The 20,000-nt window shown below is 33.8% G+C and overlaps 1 protein-coding gene across 2 annotated transcripts in view; it reads left to right on the top strand.

Annotated features, from left to right (window-relative positions):
- LOC135220884 (visual system homeobox 1-like) overlaps positions 1-20,000 on the top strand; it is a 327,377-nt gene that overhangs the window by 24,943 nt on the left and 282,434 nt on the right. Inside the window, exons 1-2 of one of the 2 annotated variants that reach the window (XM_064258492.1) lie at positions 4,673-4,877; positions 6,060-6,592. In XM_064258492.1, the coding sequence (XP_064114562.1) occupies positions 6,172-6,592 (421 nt within the window). In that variant the 5' untranslated portion in view covers positions 4,673-4,877; positions 6,060-6,171. Of the gene's footprint in view, positions 1-4,672; positions 4,878-6,059; positions 6,593-20,000 lie in introns of those variants that run through there. The other variant, XM_064258493.1, reaches the window with a different exon arrangement.

The following is a 20,000-nucleotide window of genomic DNA, read 5'->3' as shown; positions in this document are numbered from 1 at the left end:
AACAATCACCTAATTCAAGGAAACTAACGTCCAACTCCAATAAATAAAGTCACATTAAATTTATTTGTGTCTATTCGTTTCGTGGGGTTTTCCTTCCTCCTGCTCACTTATTCCAGCCAATTTGGACAGAATCAACTGTCTGCGACTCTTCTGGCAGACTGATAGAAGGACTGCACTTTTATCTTCAGCCAGCAATTTATATCGCTGGTTCTCGACGCAGCCAATGAAGATTGCATTCTTTCGCCGTATCTATTCAATACATTCACTGAATGTTAGAGTGAGTTCACTCCCAATCGAATCTACCATAAGCGAATTAACAGGAAGCACCTTCCACTTCGTCGATGATATGGTTTTTATTTCTCCATCCGTGCAAGGTCTCCAGTCACTAATGGGTACCTGTCGTATGTGTGCAGACGAATTTGTCATAATTTAATTACGAAACCACAACCCAGCGCAAATTGTACCTCCCTAGAGTGCTATGACGCTGAAGGCCATAAATATTTTTCGGGAATCACCGTTGGAAATATAGTTGTGAATACCTTTATCTATGACACATTATCACGAACGACCTAAAAAACATATATACGAGTGATAGAGCAGTAGGTAATTACGCAAGCTTCGAGTGGTTAACAATATGATTGAAAGACGCCTTCTGTTATCAGAAAACCAAGTTGCTGCTCCTCCGCTCGTATTGCTATAGCAACTCCGGATGGTACTTTTTCACGAATATGACTCAAGAGACCGTGAAACGCTGTTTCTTCCTTTCCTTTCTTTATGACATTCTGAAGGCCATACGTACACAGCAATAATTTAGTTGTGTGGATGTTCATTGAAAACGACTTAGAAAGCTTGAAATCATTATCAGGCGAACCACTTCTAATCTGATAATCGGACTGATTAATAGCAGCAACAGACAACCCAAGATATCTTAAACAGTGAAGTGAGAAAATCTGGATTTAGCCAGAAGAGGGAAAACGAAAATTCTGTCCCCATAAAAACCAGGTTCCTTTAAGTTAGTGTTACATCAACGCTTTTTTCTATTATTATTGAATCTTTTTACTCTTTTTCTTTGATAATGCCAACTTAAAGACTATCTCCTTTTAAGTTGGAGATGCTAGAGAATGGATGTCGTTGATTTATAAAGGCATTTGGGAGCAAAATAACAGACAGAGTAGGTGAAACACGGAATGTATCAGCAAAGTGTCTGGAATGAACGAAGAGTCTGTTGGGCCGGCTTTCTTATACAGAAGCGAGAAAAAGGTTTGTTGAAGCTGCCGAGACGAACTGTTTTCACAGTATGTGTGGCGTATGAAGAACTAAGGGTGAGGGAAAGGAAATATCATACAACTGATAACAAGGTTAGCATAGGTGAAAGGTGGGATTAGTGTTTTGTGATGCTTGCATCATATGGAGAGAACTGGGAACAGTAGACCGGTGGAAAGGAAATACTGTAATACAGAAGAGGTATGATGAAACAGGAGAGGAAGGCCCAGACAGTGGTGGATAGATGGTGAGGAGAGGTGTTGAAAGAAAGTTCTTAATATTAATCCATCAGTTTCAAATTTGAGCAACACAAAAAATAGAACACTGAGTGAAAGGGAGTTTGATGCCCTGCCAATGAACCTTTTTCATGTTTTAAAGCAGCAAATAATGTGAAATGTTTATGTGCACGTAGTTCTTGAAGTTATGTAGTTGAAGTATGAAAATGGTAATGTCAGTCTTATTTCTTGTATTCACCCCCAGTTATGAGAAACTGCCTACAGGGGATATGTATACATGTATATATATATACATGTATGAATATATATATGTATATATATATATATATAATATATATATATATATATATATATATATATATATTATATACAGTCAACCCCTTGCCCCTTGGATTCATGGGAGATAGAGACCACAACCCTCTGCAAATAGCTACAATTCGTGAATATTTGTCTATTTTTGATAGTTCGAACATTAAGCGCTCCCTCTAAAAGTTCTTATAACTGCTTATTTTAAGTTTTATTATGAAAAATGTATTTAGGGATGAAAATAATTTGAAAATACGGTAATTAGTGAATGTTTATCTATGAAAAATCCCGCGAATAGGTAAATTTTCCAGGAATAATTTGGATATATGTTCCTCAGAAAAAATCTGCAAATAGTTGAAGCCACAAATCCAAAACTGCAAATAGGCAGGGGTTGATTGTACACACACACACACACACACACATATATATATATATATATATATATATATATATATATATATATATATATATATATATATATATATATATATATTCTATACACATATCTCCTGTAGGCTGTTTCTCATAACTGGGGTGACTAGAAAAACAAGACAACTGTCATTGCCATTTTATACTGCAACCACATAATCACAAGAACTACCTGCACATAAACATTTCATGTTATTGTCTGCTTTAAAAGAGTATAAAAATAATGTAAGAAAAACTCATTGGCAGTGCATCAAAGCCCCTTTCGCTCAATTTTCTATATTTTATGTAGCTCGAACTCGAAACTGATGGATTATTATGAAGAGGTTTCTTTTCAATACCTTTCCACACCATCTACCCACCACTGTCTGGGCCTACCTCTCCTGTTACCTCTTCTGGATAATACTATTTCCTTTTCACTGTTCTATGGTTCCCAGTTCTTTCCTTATGACGCAAGCATAACAGTATTTTTATTCGTGTTTTACGGAAGATATCGCCCTGGAACATAAAGACAAGGGATGTAACAAGTGCTAGTTAACAGCCCATTGCGAAGCCTGCTTACACAGATGTACGCTTGTTATAATCATGCAGTAAGATACATGTACAGAATGTGTCTGTGGTCACAGACTGGATCACATTTAGAGGTATCCATTTGCTTATGATACATATCCATGTGGGTATACGTATAATATATATTGTATATATATACATATAAATATATTATATATAATATATATTTATCCACACGAATATGAATCAGTAAGCAAATGGATACCTCTAAATGTGGTCTAGTCTGTAACCATAGACAGAATTTTGTAAATGTAATTTCTACATCCGTGCCAGCAGCCTTCTCAATGTGCTGTTAACCAGCACTTGTTACATCCCTTTTCGTTGTTTTCCAGGGCGATATATTCCGTAAAACACAAATAAAAATACCGTTATGTATTTTCATATGGCCTGTATATTGTTCAAGGAGAAAACTTTTATTTTTATGCGGACAAATAAAACTTTATTTTTCATTTAGGAAGTTAAATTCTTTTCTTGGCTAATTTAAATACGAAGATGTCAAATAGGGGGAGAAATTCTGACGGGGCGAGATGGAAGATGGCTAGAACTGCTTTCTCTGGCATGATTTTAAGATCATATTTTAAATCGCTTTACAGAGGTTCCATTGGATTCCTAAGGCCTCTCGCTGAAGAACTTTTCAGCAGTACTCGAAACTCGTTTAAGCCCCAACAGAATTTAGGGAAATTATAAGTTTTGAAAAGTTGCAAGTTAACGCAAAGCTAAAAGTGGTACAGATTTCGCGGATACCAGCTACTGGAAGATGAAGACTAACTCTTTGATAGAGAGTTCATCTTGATTTTAGCCTTACGCTGCCTGTTGTCTTTTATTTATATTTTTTTTTATGCATTTTGATTTGGTTGAAGATAATTACTAGAAGCCACGTGCTTCTATTCGTTTTATAAAATTGGTATTTCTAAAACATTCCTATCACTACATAGCATATATATATATATAGTATATATATATATATATATATATATATATATATATATATATATATATATATATATATATATATATATAGATGTATATATATATATATATATATATATATATATATATATATATACTATATATATAATATATAGAATCATCTTAGAGGTATACATTTTGAAAAAAGAAACAATGTTAAGATTTTCGATACTTAAACGTTTAGGTCAAAATAACCCGAGTCCCAGTGAGGTTTGCAGCCATCTCCCTATATTTCTCAATATGGGAAACCACAGAGAATTCGAACGATTTCTTTTTAATAGCAGGAATTCCATTGCTCGATCCAAGTAAACAGTTGTGTATCCGGCGTCATATCTGGATGGAGGTCGAGGGAGCGCAAATATTCGCCGAAAAATGCTGACAGTTGCCATCTGCGCTTATGACTGAATGATCATAGTAACCTGGCCTGCGTGTCAACACTGCTAACACTACAAGGGACCGGTATAATATGGAGTTTCCATTCTACGCGATCCTTGTCAATCAATGGAGCCGATTCATGATTGGCCGTTAGTCAGTCAAGGGGGCTGAGTTACCTCCCTCATTGGCTGCAGACCCTTGGAGGTGTGGCCAATGGGCGGACTTATCGACCACTCACAAGTGGTACACTTATTGTTCTCCAGAATACTGACATATTAGCCTTCATTATTCATTTAATTTAATTATTCGTGTTAACTTGATAAAGACTGCGTGCGAAGCAATAATTCTATAACGTGAATATCGCAACGTACGTTAAGTGCCTTCAGCTCTTCTCAAATATACAATATAAATAGCCATTTAAATGGATAAATAGCAATATCTGGCATGACAAAAGTTGCCATTGCGCAGATGCGAGGGAGCAAATCAGGAGCTGTCGCAAACTGCCATTTTATATGTGAACTACATGCTGTTTAGCATAGGCGGCCTGCACACCCCCTCGGTGTTCTCTGCTACAATAGTAACTCTACTCTGTAAGAAACTCGAGCCCAGTGATAATTGTAAGAGTTAATTAGTGTCCGTGGTGGAAAGAAAAGCAACTAGAGACTGTTGTGTGTGTTTTTATTTGTCATTGCGGAGGAGAGAGGCAACTTAAAAACTGTAAACAAACTAAAGGTAAGAAGAGTTGCTCGCCCACTTTTTTAGGGCTGATTTTTTTTTTTTTTTTTTTTTTTTTTGGTCCCTGTCCTTTGTTTTAACGCAACAACTTTGCCCCCAAGACATTGTTCCGTTATTGCCAGTTGGGTTGGGGTACCGGAGTGCGAAAGATGTTTATTTGGTGTTACGTTCACTTAGAGAACTATTGAACAATTCACATGTGATAGGTTAGGGGAAAGAGTGGTAGGTATTAGGTATTGGTCATACGTTTTCAGTATCATCTCTAGAGAAGGATAAATGTCTCTAAGCATATTAATTGACTGTTTTTGTTCTTGGTTTATGCATATTGATCCACCATTATTTCATTAGTGATATCACAGTATTTCTAACAATAAGTGAATTATAGTCATTTTTGACATGTTAGAGTGCTATTAAATGACTTATGTGTAAGAGAGCACGACACTGATGTACTATATATGGAGAACTCTTCTTAATAGGTTGTTAAGTTTTGCATGACCAGTTTTGATGTAAACCCAATTCTTCTCCATATGAGAATAAAGGATCATAATAAAACCAAGTTTTTGTTCTAAGGTATTTGATTAATAATTAGATACTGAATATTGGGTCAGTTTAATGGCAAAGTAAACGAAATTAGTTTAACACTGTCTCCTCACGACTAAAGCCTACAGTATAAAAAAAAATCAAAATTATACAGAGTAGTTATATATTTAAAATATAATACAACATTTGTACACTACAATATCATATGAGCCCTCCAGACACTTAGTGTTTATTACTCATAAAACATGAGTATATGTGTATATATACAAAGTTTAATCTTAATTTTATTTCATGAATAAAACTATTTTCATGGTAATGACAATTAATGTGCGATAAACTTACGTGAAAAATATTCATGTTTCCTCTACTCCTGTTTTCGTGTTTTTTCTTTGTTGTGAGACGGTAAATGACAACGCGAACTAAGGACTACTTTCACTTCAAGAGTGTTCTCACATAATGATTATATTAAGCATGAAGTAGCTAAGCGATATAGACTTTGTTTATTATCTTTATTATATCAAACTTAATTCCTTATCATTCCTCGGTCACAACAAATGTGACTTTGAAAGATTGATTGCATACATTATTATTTGGTGTCATGAAATAATTCCATTTTCACGCTTCTTCTTGTACCCACAGAGCCGCTCCAGGGGCGTCGTGCAATAAGGTGGACAGCCCAGGTACCGGAATGGTAAGCCTCTTTCGCTAGAACATCCCTCCACAGCCCGCCCGCACGCACGCCCACGCCGCCATGATGGAGCGTGGTACCGTGCACGTGTCGGCGCCCTCACTCCATGCCCACGCCCACATGACAGCGCTGACGGCACCTGCTCTTCCCCAGCGGTCGCCGTTCGCCATCCAGGAGCTGCTGGGGTTGGGATCTCAGTCTGACTCTCCCCCGGCGCCTCCTTCGTCGTCCTCCCTGGGGGCCGGGGGATCCCTCGGGGCGTCTCCTCACCTCTTGTACTCGCGCCATCCTTTGGCCGCTCACCAGCAACATCCACTGTTCCCCGACTCTCGGCACGTGTGGATGAACCATGCCCTTCTTCCAGGCATGGGCATGGGAGGTTTGGGAGGGCCAGTGACGCCCGTCTCCGTCAGCAGCGGGATGCCCTCCATGCTGGGACTTAGGCATGATGCCCACCCACCTCCTCCTGACGCTCACAGTCCAGGTAAGATCAGAGCCAGTTTCTGTTGGGTATTGGGGAAATTTATCAGCTGAACAGTAGACCTTATTTCATTACGCGAGACAAGATTTTATAAAATGCATTTTGTCCTAATTTCGGAAAAAATATATATATTATTCCCGAAAAAAAATGATAGATGCAGAATTATCGTTTGTAAACTGACTTTAGAAAGAAAATGAGCCTTTTCTGCGATGCCAAATTTGAAAAGTGAGGTACCTTTTGATTAATAGGTGAAAGTATTTATATTGGAAACGTTTTAGAATGATATCAAGGAAGTTTCCTTTCTCATATGCGACATTATAATCCTTCAGTGATAACTTTAGGTAGTGCCAGTCACTTATTAAATAATCAATAATATCGTGAAAAAAAATGCGACAAAAACATTAGTTCTATAATTTAGTGAAATTTATCGCCCGTTCTTTATATCGAACAACCCTAATTTATATAATGTGTGTAATTGACTGAATATAGCTACTGAAACAGGCGTCAATACAATATGTGCTTTTATATATCTATATATATGTGTATATATAAGTATATATATCGGTAAATATAATATATATAATGTATATATATCAGTAAGTGTATATTTTTTATATATACACACACATATATATATATCTATATATATATATATAGATATATATATATATATATGATATATATATATATATATATATATATATATATATATATATATATATATATATATATATAGATATATATATATGTGTGTGTGTGCGTGTGTGAAGGTGTTCGTGCATATGTTTTATGTGAGTAAACTGTTGTAAAATTAAATACTCGCTCACAGATTTAGTCACGTATAGAAGTACACTTTTACTGTCTGTCATTTACAAATTCCCGAGTGTTTCAGACGTTTACATATATTTGAATGTACGTGCCACCTACCAAAATATTATTCGCCAAATATTTAATCAAATATTACGAAATGTAAGTTAGCTCAACTCCTTTCTCCTTCTTCCCTAACTTCTATCAAAAAGAAAAAGAAAAACTAAAAGACTAATTAAGTCGTAAAATTAACAGACTGCGGGTAAAAAAAAGAATCTTAACAGTGTCTTATAAATATCAGTTTTTATTATTATTATTATTATATTATTATTATTATTATTATTAGTTTTTATTATTATTGATTATTATTATTATTAAAATGAAAGATATTCATGATGTTTGATTCATTAATTATTATCATGCGTTCTTTTCATTAAAAAATGCGCCGAATCTTCTTGGGGGAAAAATGCAAGCGATTGCTCTCCTCTTTTCAGAGCTTTTACAGTGCGATCTGCGATATTTTTATCTAATGTTGTCTTAAAATTATTACCAGACGGTTTCGAAATCTGTTCATTTTCATTCTCAAAATCTCCGCAGTTTTAAGAAAATCTCAAAACTGCTTAGTTTTATATGTATTACGGTATCTTATTCGTATCTTCTTAAAAACACTAAGTCTTCGTTAAAGAGCCTACAGAATAGTTTTCTTCTCTCAAACTCACTTTAACGCTTGTGTAAATATAAATATATATATATATATATTTATATATATATATATATATATATATATTATATATATATATATATATATATATATATAATGTATAACATATACATAGAATGTGTGTGGTCGGAAAAGAGATGAATGACAGTCGACAGCAATAACAACATGCTAGATAATAATAATAATAATAATGATAATAATAATAATAATAATAATAATAATAATAATAATAATAATAATAAAAGTGGTTAGAGAAAATAACGATAATGACAGTAATAGACGTTATTAATAATAATTATATAATATCATAAACAACTACCTAAGAGACATTTTACAATGGGGCGCTGTAGGAAAGGACAGTGATTAAAGGTGCCGTCGCGATGGACTGTTTCATTTGAGTAAGCACTCCGTCTTCTTCGCTTCAGCGTCCTCAGAGAAGGCCGTATCATACGCCCTTGGTCAGCGAAGTTGATGTTGAAGTACCTGCAACAGGTGAAGATATTTTCATTTATTCGTAATGGAGGAGCATAATCTCGTTTGGTCGACTTAAATAATGAAAATGAAGCGGTGGTTGATTTGTAACTTTATATCACATAGAATTGGTTGTATTATTTATTTATCATTAATTTAGTTCTACACTAAACTGTTCCTCCGTTCAGATCGTGACTCCACAAAAAATAATACACGTATTTCTATATAAATATTTAGAATTTTTAAATGAATAAATTCTTACGTTTAGAGTTTGTACCTTATTATATATATATATATATATATATATATATATATATATATATATATATATATATATATATATATATATATATAGTAAAACTTACTAACACAATGAATATAGCGAAAAACTATCTGTTTATACCAGCTTAAGGTATTTTTTGTGGGTGTGATATCTTAATGAACATAAAACAGTTTTAGAGATCAAAATGTTAATTTGTCTCTAGTCCCTGTATCTCGTCTGCTTTCCGTTTGGAGATATTCTCATCCCCGTTGAATGTGCTATTCATGACAAATTAAAGAGAAATTAAATCGAAATAGAAATCAAATGTTAAAATGTCAGTAAACCACATTGTCGCCCAAAGAGATGGAAATACGTCAAAGTTTTACATTTACAAAGATTCCCAGACTAAATATTGATGAACCTCACAAATGAGCGTCAATTATGTCCAGGATTGATAAACATTTTTTATATTATTATTGATTATTATTATTATTATTATTATTATTATTATTATTATTGATAATAATTAAAAATAATAATAATATAATAATAATAATATATTATTATTATTATTATTATTATTTTATTATATTATTATTATATTATTATTATTATTATTGTTGTTTTTTATATTTACTAACCAGGCTATACGGTTGCTGGTTCTGAGAAAAAACAAAAACAAACAAGAAAGTTTCCATTTTAACGATAAAAATGACAGTGAATGCATTGAGATAAAAAAAAAATATATTTGCACTGTTTATTTTTAACTCACTCAGAAACTCCTGGTAGTCACAAATATAATAGATATATTAGGCTACTTGCGTCATATTTATTTAGTTTTAGTTCTGATAATTAATTACTTTGTAGTCTGGCTTTTTAAATAAATGCTAGTTTTATGTTAAATTGCCTTGCACCCATAAGTATGTTCTAAGAGGCAGGTGTAAGATAGTTAAGAGGGAATCCCTTGGAGAGCGTTGTTGATACTGGAAGTGGGTGTCTCAGCTGATATAGTCAGCCAGCCAGCGCTACCGAGAGAGAGCAGCCTGCCTTGCCTGCCTCGCCGCTCGTTGCCGGCGCTCAAGCGACCGGCCGGTCCGACGAGTTTTGCCGCAGCTGTGGCAAATTCGACTATCCTCTTTATTTCCTTAGCGCCGTATTAACGTAGATACACAGTCTCCAGAAAAGCCTCAGTGACGTCGCGTACATATATTTTTTTCCGTTGTCGTTAAGATTTTCCGTCAATTCTTGCGCGCGAAGGAACGGAAGAGTCTCGTCACCGCTGTCGGCCGCGTCCTTTGTAAAACCTCCGTGCCGGAAGATTGAAGAGAGTCGGATGAAAAACATTTTCTTAAGGTGTACGTGCTTCTGCGCGAAGCTTGAGTCTTCACAGAAGTCTTGGTTTCATTTCCTGTAATGGTGTAGTTTGTAAATTTTACAATAGTAGTGACTGGCGTAGCATTATAATAATCACTTATTATTATTATTATTATTATTATTATTATTATTATTATTATTATTATTATTATTATTATTATTATTATTATATTGCAGTTCTGAATTACAGAAATTATATCAAGTTAATCTTTATAAAGGTTAAATTTAAACACCTGATATTATTATTATTATTATTATTATTATTATTATTATTATTATTATTATTATTATAGTTCTGAGTTACATTAACAGCGTTAGAAATATTTTCAATTATTAATTTTAAAATTATCTGATATGTATCATTGTCATTAGGCTTGATATAATTATTGTAATCATAAAAACCAACATCTATGTTAAGAGTAAATTTTATAATGGATCATTTCAAAATATGGAAGAAATTTTTTTATTATTATATCAATTATTAGAAGAATATCTTGGAAGGAGACCCCTTTAAGGTAAACTTGTATTATTATTATTATTATTATTATTATTATTATTATTATTATTATTATTATAGGTGCAGATTACAAGATTAGGTACCTTAGTATTGTCATCATTATCGCTATTATGAATTTTCATGCTTCTTTTACGTTTTTTTTCTTTTTCTTTTTTTTCTTTTTGTGAATTCACGCATAAAAACTATAATACGCGTTTCCTTGTTGTATCAATTTCACGTAAAATGATAAATACCGAGATAATTAACATTATATTCTCTCTTACCCTGCATGCAAAGAAATCACTTAAGAATCTACCTAATATATATGTATGTGTATATAATCTACTAATATATATATATATATATATATATATATATATATATATATATATATATATACTATATATACACACTTATATACATATAATTATATATTATATCATATATATATATATATATATATATATATATATATATATATTATAATATATATATATATATTATATTGATATATGCAGTGTGGTATGTAAACAGGTATATAGAAAGATAGATAGTGTTTCAGTACAAATCCTCAAACGCACATTGCAAATGATAGCATTGATTCGTAAATAAGCACATATTTATTTACTTGGTGCTCCAGGAGCAAGAGCCATTGCCGGCATAAGGCCAGTGTAATTAACAACAAGAGGAAAAAACAGAGAAAACAATGGCGAACGCATATAATTCCATATGCTGCATTTCCACTGAAAATCTTTTTCGAATGTCGGCCATTCTTTGAAGCATCAATTTCGGGTGGGCCAATGCATTGCACCGAGCGCATAACCGCCGGCATAACTAGGCTGGTGTTATTGTACCAACAGATTGGCCTATTACAAGCAAAATTGTCAGTTTTAGAATGAGTCGTTTTAACACATTTGCCATGCAATTAAATGTCAGGCGCATGCCAGCCTTTTTTCTTTCTTTCTTTCTATTTTTAGCTATTTGTTGATTTTAAAGTTTTGGCTTTTTCAGCTTGTTAAAGTTTTGAATTTTTCAGTCGGTTCAAGTTTTGATTTTTTCAGTCGGTTCAAGTTTTGATTTTTTCAGTCGGTTCAAGTTTTGAACTTTCCAGCTGGTTCAAGTTTTAACTTTCTCAGTCGGTTCAAGTTTTGAGTTTTTTAGTCGGTTCAAGTTTTGAACTTTCCAGCTGGTTCAAGTTTTAACTTTTTCAGTCGGTTCAAGTTTTGATTTTTTCAGTCGGTTCAAGTTTTGAACTTTCCAGCTGGTTCAAGTTTTAACTTTTTCAGTCGGTTCAAGTTTGATTTTTTCAGTCGGTTCAAGTTTTTGATTTTTTCAGTCGGTTCAAGTTTTGAACTTTCCAGCTGGTTCAAGTTTTAACTTTTTCAGTCGGTTCAAGTTTTGATTTTATCAGTTGGTTAAAGTTTTGACTTTTCAGTCATGTTTAATTACAGAGAGAGAGAGAGAGAGAGAGAGAGAGAGAGAGAGAGAGAGAGAGAGAGAGAGAGAAATGAGGGTATTGACATACGCACTGTAGTAAAATACAATTTGTTCTTAAAGGTTTTTGTTGCAAAATGCAAAATCCGGAAACAGTATGTGAACGATCAACATTTTAAAATAAATATGAAAAGTACTATATACTATAAATATACATATTATATATACACACACACACACACACACACACACACACACATTTATATATATATATATATATATATATATATATGATATATATATTATATATGTATATATACTATGTGTGTGTGTGTGTGTATGTATGTATGTATGTATGAGTGTACTGTATTATTTAAAACTACACGTGAGAACGCACTAATCTACTGAAAAATTTACTTATACATGATCATGTACAAATAACCAATGGTTCCATGCAACGTAAAAACATCATAAAAGCAAACAAACAAGTGATCTTGTACGCAATTGCATTCGTAATTTATTATTTTGAGCACATAAAACATCACAGGCAACTGATCGTGAGTCATGTATTTTTTTCATTATCATTAGATTTGAACTTAGAATTCCTGAACCACTGACGTACGATCACGGGTAAGCCTACTGCCCTGTATCCTTAGTTTTCTCGCTTCTGAATGAGTTTGTAGCTGTTCTCATGCAACTGCAAGCTGCCGTTTTTGCAGAGGAAAAAATATACATTCCTGGGAATGAATTATCATGGGCAGCACCCATGCGAGACGCCAGTTGGCACATATAAGATGTAGAGTATTTAGCAATGTAAAGATAGTTTTTGATACCAAGCCAATCAGTTTAATAAAAATAAAAAAAAAGTCGTTTGCCACTTGCTGAAAACTGTTTTCTTTCCGTGCATTACGGAATGTTGGAATTCGTTTTTATTTAGAACCTCGGTATCACACAGGATATGCAGTGGCTAGTGATTTCAAGCTCGAAGATAGTACATAATAATACATTATATTTATTATATACATACATACATACAACACACTATGTACATGCATGCATAACCCGCCCCTCTTCTCTCTCTCTCTCTCTCTCTCTCTGGGGGGGGGTCTCTCTCTCTCTCTCTCTCTCTCTCTCTCTCTCTCTCTATATATATATTATTATATATATATATATATAAATATATATTATTATATATATATATAAAATATATTATACTAAATTATATATATATTTATATATATATATATATACATTATATATAACATAATTGATTCAGCAACCATAACAACAGTCATTACCTGGCCATCCTCTTCTTACTAAGAATGGTGCGAAGCCTTTACAAAAATATCTCTCCTCGGATGTGGAAAAATGGTTTCTGTAGCGTGTTTGTCATTGTGCGACTTCTTAAAATCATTTTGTAGTTTCTGTAGAGGATGAGAAATGAGTGAACTCGCAAGATGTTTGTGACCTACGAAAAGATAAATATTTCAAGTAAATATTAGAAATCATTTGGTGACTTAATGATTGTTCAAATTTGATAACTTGCATTAAACGTAACATCAATGTTATAGATAAAACCTAATGAATAATTAAGATACCAGATTTTTTTTGAGAAACTTTCTTTAGGTATAAAACAGCTCATCTCCTCTAATCAAAAGCTTTTCAAAAGAACCTAAAACATTCACGAAAAAATAAATGATAGAATACTTGTCTTTGTCACCCTACATTATATGATTGCATAGTGGAAAGTTGTTTAACCGGTTCCCTTGCTCTCAGTTTTTGTCCAGTTTGAGGTCCCTTAAATATAAATTATGAATTTATTAATTTATAGATAAAAAAAAAGTTGATTTTCTTTTGTCTCTTTCCGGTTTTCATGCTCATCTAGACCAGTCACTCAGCTTGTGTATTTATGTCCCTTTAATGATTCCAATCTCTCTCTCTCTCTCTCTCTCTCTCTCTCTCTTTCTCTCTCTCTCATATACATACATACATACATACATATATATATTATATATATATATATATATATATTATATATATATATATATATATATTTATATATATACACTCAGTCCCATCACAAACTAATGATCTATGTATTATTCGCTCTAGTGACTAATTTGTCAGCCTTTTCTGTAAATATACCTGTTAGAAGCCTCGCTGATCTGATCTGTAGTTGCGATTGTGTTAGGCATCATAGCATGCGGTTTCCATGAGATCTAAAAATTTGTGATAAGCTGGCTGACGCAATAGGGCTGATTAGAAGTTCAGTCGATTGAAAGATAAACCTTGAGGAGTTACAATCACTAGTTAATGATTATAGACGAATTATTAGTTTGTTCATGTGGTTTGTGATATGTGAAATGTAATTGTGGCACTGATGTTAGATACGTCTGCTAAGAGAGTGGTATTATTTTATTCTAGTCACCTTGATAGTACTACAGCAGGTTCCGGATTGTATTTATACCCAATTGCTATCGAATTCATTATACGTTTCGTTTATGATGATGATAAATGTCAGATATAATCCGCCAGCATTGGACGATACCAAAATTGCTCGAGGCATAATTTGACTGATTGTTTGTTGCGTCGCCACATACAATGCTCCTGATATTATTATACACAGAGGGAGTCAGTTTTGCGTGTAACATGATATGATTGTTTCACAATTTGCATTTTGCCATCAACAGAAGCAACCATATTTCAGTCGTTACCACAGCAACTGCGCGCGTGGTTGGTGCCTCCAAGTAACCTTTATCAAAATAGCCTTCAAGATATCGTCACTTTGAATGCAGATGCATTAAGACACCTGACAGATCGGCCGTCAGATTTTACCCAGCTGTCATCATGGTGACAGAGTAAAGTGTAGTCGACTCTTGGATTATTTTTAGGTTACATTTTTTCTCTCGATCTGGATATGAAAACAAATGGTAAGAGAGAGCAAACCTTACCATTCCGGCTATTTAATTCCCTTCTTAGGTAGGGGGATGTTCAGTGCTTTGGGATTTTACCCATTTCGAGACTGTCAGCTGTAAAATCGCCTCCACCCCTCCCCCCAGCTTTCTGTCTCTTTTACAAATTAAATGAGTAATAGTGTACTTACAGTGCTTGTACGCCAGAGTGCTTGTACGCCTTGATTGCTTCTGTTACCGCAGCAGATATTTAATATCATTACCATCGTGTTATAAAAAAAAATGAATGCCATATTGATTATTCGAATTGTTCCAATTATGGTTAAAGTTGAATCTTATTTCATTAGTTAATTATTCACATGTGTTTCCTCTTCAGTTATATTATTGAATTTACATTTTCTTTATTTCTTCAGAAAGTTATCGTTGGCATGTAATTATATTATATATTATATAATATAATATTAATATGATATTATTATATTATTATATTATATATATATGTATATTATGATATATATATAATATAAATATAATATATATAATATATATATAATATGTATGTATGTATATATATATATATCTATATATATATGTGTGTGTGTGTGTGTGTGTGTGTGTATGTGTGTGTATGTATATATGTATGTGGACGAATACCACAGGAAAATGATAGTCAGAAATCCAAGCACTTTCGTCTTTACTAAGACATTGTCAAGGAACGAATGAAATACAGTTGGAGAGAAAGTTATCAGGTAAACAGCAAGATCAAGAATATCAGATGGTTAATTGTCAAACAGGTAAAAATTAAAGAAATAATCCAGGATTATCGGATATCGCACGGTCACAAACCTAAACATAGCTTTAACCCTAACAGAAACTACAAAGTATCCGTATAGGCCAAAACATGTAAAAACTGAATATATTAATTTTGTTGCTTATATTTAACTACAACTTTTTTCATTATGAAGGCATCAAATTTGAATAAACCAAGACTTAAATTTAGAACATTTTTATGATTTGACTTGATAAAATAAGATTCAATGATATTCCTTTTAACTGTGTCATTACATGAGATTAAGGCTCTTGCTTGACTCCAGTTAATAGGGTGATCTAAATCTCTCATATGTACGAATAATGCATTCGATATTTGCCCAGTTCGCACAGAATATTGGTGCTGTTTGAGACGTTGTGAAAAAGATTTACTGGTTTGTCTATAATAGACTTTATCTCACATTTTGCAAGGAATCATATATGCAGCCTGGAAGATCTTTAGGAGAATTTTTTATTACTAAACTTTTGACATTAATATTACTGAAAACAGCATTTATGTTAAAAAGCTTTGATATTCTTGGAATTTCTAAAATCCTTTCATCATAGGGTAATTTTAGAATGTTATGCTTACTAAATTCAAGCGTGTCATTAGTTAAATAAAAAATTTTTCTAGCTCTTTTCCATACCACATCTACAAAAGTCCTTGGGTATTTAAGTTTTAGTGCAATATCGTAAATAGTTTTAATCTCAGCGTCAATAAGCTGCGGGCAACAGACACGTCAAGCCCTTAGGAACATCCCAGATAAAACTGAAAATTAAGCATTTTGATGGTGATTGGAGTGGTCATGAACAAAAGGGGCAATGTTAGTTGATTTCCGAAAGACTGAAAAGGTGAAATTTCTATCATTTCTATGGACAGTTACATCAGGAAAATTCAAATTACAATTTCTTTTTTCCTCTACAGTAAATTTTATGGAAGGGACTACATTATTGAGATTATTAAGGAATTCCTGGAGATTTTCGTGAACTGGCCAAATACAGAAAATATCATCCACATACCTAAACCATATAACTTTTTGGGGCAAAATTCTTGGTAAGAGTTTTGTCTAAAAAAATTCAATGTAAATATTGCTAAAGATAGGAGATAAGGGCTTACCCATAGCCATGCCAAACTTTTGTACAAAAAATTCCCCAGTAAAACAAAATTTACTATCTTTGATACATAACTTTATGAGACGTATGTATGTATGTATGTATGTATGTATGTATGTATGTATGTATGTATGTATGTATGTTATTATATGCTATATATTATCAGATGCGTACGTATTAACCTGTATGACTAGTCGCAAGTTCATTATATTAATGTTTATGGGTATTTATTGGAGGTTGACTTAACCTTAAAAGACTCGATGAAGATACAAGTATAATGGCGAATGGACCAAGTGCTTCAGTGTTTGGTCTCCTTTGAATCGCCCAAGCGCAGCAAAAGATAAGCAAACAGAAAGAAAGCAAACCACAGCATTTGCAATCCAGAACTGGCTAATGGCCACGAGCACAAAGAGAGCAGAGCAAAGCAGAGCAGAGCTACCATTCGGAAAGGCGTTCGTGAAGCGCGCAAAAGATTCCCCCGGTTCCGGAGAGAGAATTGCTCAGATGGAATGGCTTCTGGCGGAGATATCCAGTTGTCAGCTGTGAATTGACATCACCTCTTTTGGCAGAAGTCACGACCCAGCGACGCTTGAAAGGCTTCCTACGAGAATAACGTGGCTCTGGACGTGACGCGCTCTTAAGGCGTCCATCTGCATCAGGATGTATGCGCGTCATGTCTTTTTCGTCTTGTCCTTCATTTTGGAAAATTAATTAGGGACCTTTTGTGCATGAAGGCTGGTCTTCAGGGTACATTGCTTTGTCACTAGGTCATCTTTGTTGCTTGTCAGTGGCCTTGTGACCATGAAATGATTGGCCTTCGTGCGCTTTATCTCTCCTCTTCTTCCCTATTCGTAATTTTTCCACAAGTTTCAGTTCATTTTAAATGTCACGAGAAAGCCTTGTATTATCCATCAACTTTCGTTGCCTTTCAATTGTATAAATAGTGACTGTTGTAACTTCAATTCCTAGTTTGAAATTGAGCGTTTAAGACCCCTCACCCCCGCCCCCAACAGAAATAAGGACGAGGAATACAGAAGCAAAGGCAGAAAGGATCATCAACTAAACCAACAAGGACATGACATCCCCAAACAAATAAAGAAAAAAAAAAGTAGTGAATTCGGTCTGCGTTAACGTGACTTTAGCCCGGCGCTGCAGCCTCCTCTTAGAAGGTGTCCTCCCTCGCGACGGAAATATGTTAATTAGGTGGGTTAAATATAGCGTTATGGAGAGGCCAAGGGTGTGACCATTTCCTTGATTAGGGTGTCATTAGAATAGTCGAGGAGAGCGAGTGGTCTTTTGCCAGTCAGAGAGAGAGAGTGAGAGAGAATATGAATACATCAATGCATACATTTTGTGTGATGGAGCACCATCAGTGGAAAACACATCCAGTACGTAGTGGAAAATAGATCAACAGAATAACGTGAATAGTTATTAGGAAATGAGAGAGAGAGAGAGAGAGAGAGAGAGAGAGAGAGAGAGAGAGAAGGGTTTGCCTGGATTTTTCATATATGTTATCCTATATACAATATAATATGTATATCTTTAACAACGTTTCCCCAACCACAGCATAGATGGTACTCCTCTTCCCACCCCTCCCCCCTCCTCTCATTCTTCTGCCCCTTCCCCATCCCCTGTAGGTACCCACCAAACCTCTTCTGGAGAATCTAAGTGAATGACTGAACGCTCTTAAATGTTAATTACTTTCTAGTCTACAAAAATTGATAAAGAAGAACAGAAAATCCTCGTCCCCATATTGATCCTTTCGGATTATCCTTAATCTTTTCACCTTCAGACGTCAGTGCACATTTTTTCTGTGTCCTCCCCTCACCTCCCACATCACTCCTCCTCTGCCGCCCCCCCCCTAACCCCCCCACCCCCCCCCCCTCCCCACTCCCATTCCCACGTCCCTTTACGTTTTCATGATGATAAATCCCTTCTACGAGATCCCCAATTGTGCGGGATTGTGTCTAGAAGTAGCAGCCATGGGCTTTTTGTAGAATTTCTATTCTTTGTCTGGCTATCCAGTCTACACTGAGCTTTGTGAAGGTTGAACATTAATAAGAAAGGAGTTAAAGGATATCTTTTTTGTTATATAGATTTCATAATCATGAGATCCTCACTTACAGTTTCAGTAATATGCAGTAACGCAATATTTTGCAAATTAAGATAAGTATCTTTGTTTGTTAAATTTCAGTCAGTACATTATAACTTTGGAGAATGATAACGGTAATGAAGAACTGTTGCACCACTGAGTAATTAGATTCTCGAAATTCCAGTTTCAATTGCAGACTGATTAATTTCGCTACATTTTATGTAGTTTGAACGAGTTCATTTATGTTCAGTTTTGCTAATTTTTTTACCACCATTTACCATGCATGTCTTATTAGAAATTGGCTCTGCATTAAAACCTGCACTAAAGAATCCACTAGAGATTGAAGAGGGAAATCGAACAAATTCCCAATATTTCTCGGCAGAGATTTAATTTTTAGATATTATATGTACCTAAACATAACTGTGGTTTTGCTTCTCGAAAGACAACACTATTTACTCACCTTTCACAGCATTAGGGAAAGTCCGCCACTGAATAGACCATTTTGGTTCTGGAAAAATATGAACCGACGGGAACATTTGTAGGACTGCACAAGCAAAGCAAACAAGTAGCTATTTAGGTTGTTAGTAGTGCATCCTTCGACGAACGCGCAATGCAATAACTTCAACCGACACATTGCACAAGCGTCCTGCAAGCAGATCAATCATGAGAAGGGCCAGTAGTTAGAGTAAATTCAATTATTCAAATAGTGTATCCTTCATTTTATATATATATATATATATATATATATATATATATATATATATATTATATATATATATTATACATACATATATACATACATATATATATATGTATATACTATATATATTATATATATATATATATATATATATATATATATATATATATACATATATATATATATATATATATATATATATATATATATATATATATATAT

This window comes from Macrobrachium nipponense, chromosome 2, assembly GCF_015104395.2.
Source record: "Macrobrachium nipponense isolate FS-2020 chromosome 2, ASM1510439v2, whole genome shotgun sequence".
Classification (NCBI taxonomy): Eukaryota; Metazoa; Arthropoda; class Malacostraca; order Decapoda; family Palaemonidae; genus Macrobrachium; species Macrobrachium nipponense.
Note: the sequence above shows the minus strand (reverse complement) of the source record. Positions and strands in the feature narration are given on the sequence as shown.